At 32.2% G+C, this 5,486-nt stretch overlaps 1 protein-coding gene across 1 annotated transcript in view; it reads right to left on the bottom strand.

Annotated features, from left to right (window-relative positions):
* Nucleotides 1-2,033: 2,033 nt before the first annotated feature.
* Nucleotides 2,034-5,486, bottom strand: part of LOC138866370 (prothymosin alpha-B-like) — a 14,750-nt gene continuing 11,297 nt past the window's right edge. Inside the window, exon 2 of the mRNA XM_070138900.1 lies at nucleotides 2,034-2,337. Coding sequence (XP_069995001.1) covers nucleotides 2,034-2,337 — 304 coding nt within the window. The remainder of the gene's footprint in view (nucleotides 2,338-5,486) is intronic.

The raw sequence follows: 5,486 nt of genomic DNA, 5'->3' as shown, positions 1-5,486 counted from the left end.
TGATAACTATGATAATGATGATAGTAACTTTTATCACTGTTATATTCTTTATCATCATTATCATTATTGTTATTATCATTATTGATCTAATTATCATTATCATTGTTATTATTAACGTTATTAATATTATGATTATTGTTTTCAACTTTATCATCATTTTTGTTGTTGTTACTGTTAATGTTATAACAATAATATTATTGATAATAATAATTATTATTACTATTATCACATTGTTATTATAAACGTTGTCATTGTTATTATTATCAACATTATCATCATTCCTGTCATTATCATTATTATCATTATTACTATCATTATCATTGTCATTATTGCCATCACTACTATTACTAACACTATTACTACTACAATTATTATTATCGTTTATATTATTATCATTATTACTATTATTATTATCATTATTGCTATTATTATTATCTTTATTGCTATTATTATTATTACTATTATTATTATTATTATTATTATCATTATTATCATTATTATTATTATTACTATTATCATTATCATTATTATTATTATTATTATTATTATTATTATTATTACTATTATTGTTATTATTATTATTACTAATATTTTCATTATAATTATTATTATCATTGTTATTATTATCATTATTATCATTGTTATTACTATTATCATTACCATTATTTTACTGTTATTTTCATTTATTGTTATTATTGTTATGATAGTGATAATTATCATTATCGTTGTTGTTGCTGGTCTTATTTTTATTATTGTTATTATCATTATCCTAATAATGATAGTCATAATATGAATAACAATAATAATAGTGATAATGATAATAATAATGATGGTGGTGATAATGATATCATTTCATTATTAGTACCACCATCTTCATCATTATTATCATCATTACTATTACTGTTATTAATTTTTATTATCATTATCTCAATATAATTCTTATCAATACCAGTATTTTTATCATTATAATTACCATTTATACGATGATGATTATAATGATGATTATGTTAGTAATGATGATAATAACAATAATGATAATGATAATGATAACAATAGTGATGATGATAATGATAATAATGTCGGTAATGATAATGATAATAACACAAATGAAAGTAATAATATTGATAATGAGAGAGAAAGAAGGAAAACGACAAATGGGAGAGAGAAAACAGAGAGAGAGAAGAGAAAAAGAAAGAGAGAAGGAGAGAGAGAGACATAGATATATATATATATATATATATATATATATATATATATATATATATATATATATATATATATATATATATATAGAGAGAGAGAGAGAGAGAGAGAGAGAGAGAGAGAGAGAGAGAGAGAGAGAGAGAGAGAGAGAGAGAGAGAGAGACGGACAGACAGAGAGAGAGAGAGAGAGAGAAGGAAGAGAGAAGAGAGAGAAAGAGGGAGAGTGGAAAAGAAGAGAGATGTGAAGAGAGAGAGAGAGACTTCGACACACAGGCAGGTGGAGAAAGACAAAAAAAAAAAAAAAAAAAAAAAAAGAGGAAAAAAAGGAAAAAAAAAAAAAAAAAAACGAGAAGAAAAGAAACATACACAGACAGAGAAAGAGCCACAGGCGGAAACAGAGAGAAGGCGAGACAGATACACAGAAAGATAACTAGATAGAGAAAACTGTATAAGAAACGCCACTCAAAGAAAACTCACTCTTATAAGATATCGATTCCTCCTTACAACGACTGACTCCTTATTAGAAGGATCCTTAGTATAAAAAAGGACATAGACGGATAAAATGATAGATAAAGAAAGAGAGATAACAAGTGCAACATAGATAGACATCCTTTCTGTAGCGTATTGGCTCCTTCGTGTACTGAGGCGTCCCGTGGATCTATTAGCTGGGCTGCAGGTTTCCAGCTGGTTTACTCCGATTGGGTCTAATGGAACGTTTCACTTTCGGGGCCCACTCAGGAGTTCCTCCGGAGTTAATGATATTTCCTTTCCTTTCAAGGAGTCCGTGCCTGTTTTTTTTTTTTTTTTTTTTTTTTTTTTTAGATTTCCATTTATCGTTTGTATGTCCTGTAATTATTCGCATCAACTTCATCTGTATCATCGTCATCTTCTTCACCGTCATCACCAACAGCATCATCACCCTCATTTTCAATCTCATCGCCATCCCCCTCATCATCACCATCATTTCCATCATCATTATCCTCCTCCTCTTCCTCATCATCATTATTACCACCCTTTTCGCCACCACCATCATCACTATCACCATCGTCATTACCGTCATCCCCACCGTCATCATCACCCCCACCATCATCACCATCACCATCATCATCTTCACCATCATCATCATCAATATGGCTATATCATTATCGTTTTATTCATCGTTATTCTTATCCCCACATACGCCAAAAGCTCGATTATACAACCTGCCTGGTTTGAATACTCATTCATTCACTCATTCATTCAAACCTATTCATTCATTCATTTATTGGTAAATTAGTCTGGGAATTGGAAGCGAGGTAAGTAGGATTCACCGAAAAGCTGCTTATTTTTTTGTGGTGAAAATTCAAGTATAGAAATTTTACTGTTTTTGTGATGCAACACAACAACACTGGAGATGGTGATGATGGTGATTATTGTTGCTTTTATTGTTGTTATTATTATCATTTTTATCACTATCATTATTATTTTCATTATCATTAGATTCATTATCATTGCTATTATCAATATCGTTATCATTAGTATTAGTATCAAAAGTAATGAGAATGTAATGATGATGATAAACCGTATTCATGTTGCCAAATGCGGAAAGGTATGAATGAGATCGAATATCTTCACAATACAAGAGATTATTTAACCGGTTCCGATTATATCTTCGTCAGAAAGAAGATATAATAATATAATCATGTATTTCTGACGAAGATGTAATCGAAACCGGTTAAATACATCTTTCGTATTGTGAAGATATTCGTTCTCATTCATACCTTTCCACACGATGATGATAATAGTAACAATGATGATAATAATGATATTAATGCTGATAATGATTATGGTAATAAGAGTGATAATGCCACTATTACTACTAACAACAATATCAATAAAATGATAAGTAAATAATATAACAATAATAATGATATTGCTAATAACAGTAATAATGCTAACAATAATGATAATACTAAGAGCAATGATAATGATGATGGTAATAATAACAACAGCAACAACAATGATAAAACTGATAATGATGATAATGGTAATGATAGTAATAATAATAATGACAGTGATAATGATGATGATAATAATAATGATAGTGATAATGATAATAATAATGATAGTGATAATGATAATAATGATAATAAAATTGATAACGATAGTAATGATAATGATAATACAAAAATATTATAATCACTCAGTTATACATGAGTACATACGTATACGCACATGCAATCATACATCTATACCCACATTCACACACATGCATCCTCATACAGCCACATACACATACCAACATACTCTCATACGTACTTATACATCCTCATATACAGTAACACACACACACACCTGTATACACACTCACATACATCTCTACATCCACACATACACACATCCGCAAACAATCAAACAGAAATACCTACATACATTCATACCAACATCCACACATCCACACACACATTCTCTCACACATTCTCTCACACACACCTACCGCCCACTATGTGATTCCCGTTAAGTCAGCTGTTATTAATGATATGCACCAGACCTCCAGAGGATCAGCTGATTGACAAATGGTTTGTTTGAAGGTCCCGGATAGAAAGATCGAGGGTGGTACAGTAGTCCATCAGTTGGGATTTGGTGCTTAGCGTCTGTTTGTCTGTCTGTCTGTCGTGGGCGGTTATGTTCTGAGAGTTTGTTACTGTTGTGGGAGAAATGTTGGTGTTTGTCGGGTTTCATTGTTGGTGCTGAGGGATTGAATTGACGGGGATGGTGAGGGAGGAATGATGAGGATAAGGGTGGGGGAATGATGATAATGGTGGTCGTGGTAAGGGGGTTATGATGGCGGTGGTGGTTGTGGTGAAATAATGATAATGATGAGGGTGATGGAATTATGATGGTGGTGGTGGTTATGGTGAAATAATGATGATGATGAGGATGATGGAATTATGATAATGATGATGGGAAAGTGATAATGAAGAAGCTGGTAATGTTGATGGCAATAATGATGATGATTACGGCAAAAATGGTAATGATAACAATACTGTTAGTGATTATGCTTATTATCATGCTAATCCTAACAATGGTAATAAAAGTACCAATAATAGAACCAATAATAAATATAGTGTTTAAAACAATAGCCCAAAACAAATACATATTTGATCATCATTATCAAAATAACAAAAAAATATGAAAATAAAGATAATAACTATAATAACGATTCTAATAACACTAATGATAACGAGAATAAGAGATCAACAATTTTTCGTTTGTTCCAAAATTAAAAGCAAACAATTATCGTAGACTGAGCTACTACTTGTATACATTAAATCAGTAATGAGGTAGAAGTAGGATACTCAGGGTCCTGATGTTTTGAATTTTAGTGTTTTGATAGTACAGAGAGGCTTCAGGAAAAGATATGTTTCGGGGAAAAGTGAGAGAGAGAGAGAGAGAGAGAGAGGGAGGGACGGAGGGAGGGAGGGAGAGATTGAGAGAGAGAGAGAGAGAGAGAGAGGAGGGAGAGAGAGAGAGAGGAGAGAGAGAGAGAGAGAGAGAGAGAGAGAGAGAGAGAGAGAGGAGGAGGAGGGAGAGAAGAGAGAGTAGGGGGAGAGAGAGAGAGAGAGAGAGAGAGAAGAGAGAGAAGAGAGAGAGAAAGAGAGAGAGGAAGAGAGACAGGGGGAGAGAGAGAGTGAGAGAGAGAGAGACAGAGAAGAGAGAAAGAAAGAGAGAAAGAAAAAGAGAAAGAGAGAGAGAGAGAAGAAAGAGAGAAAGAGAAAGAGAAAGAGAGAGAGAGAGAGAGAGAGAGAGAGAGAGAAAGGAATAAGAGAGAGAGAGAGAGAGAGCGAGAATAAAAAATAAAAAAAATAAAAAGGAAAACCTGAAAGGAAAAATATAAACTTACTGATTCAGTCAGAGCGATGAAACTCGTCGACCACAAAACAATCATTTTGCCAATTTGGACTTTGATTTGTGAACGCACAGGCAAGCAGGTTTTGAGATTATGCCTGCAGTGTGCAGGAAAGTTTGGCTGCATTTCTTTAATTATAGCTATTTTTCTTTTCTTTTTTTTCAGTTGATTTGAAGTGAATGGGGAGAGACAGAGACAGAGAGAGCGAGATAAACAGGCATAGAAACAGATAGAGAATCAAACAGATAGACAGACAGATAAACAGACAAACACGATATCCATCACGATATCTATCTATCTATCTATCTATATTTATTCATCCATCTATCTATCTATCTGTCTATATCTATATCTATCTATCTACTTATATCTATCTATCTATTTATATCTATCT

The sequence above is a fragment of the Penaeus vannamei genome, chromosome 25, assembly GCF_042767895.1.
Source record: "Penaeus vannamei isolate JL-2024 chromosome 25, ASM4276789v1, whole genome shotgun sequence".
Lineage (NCBI taxonomy): Eukaryota > Metazoa > Arthropoda > Malacostraca > Decapoda > Penaeidae > Penaeus > Penaeus vannamei.
This window is presented reverse-complemented; position numbering and strand designations above follow the sequence as displayed.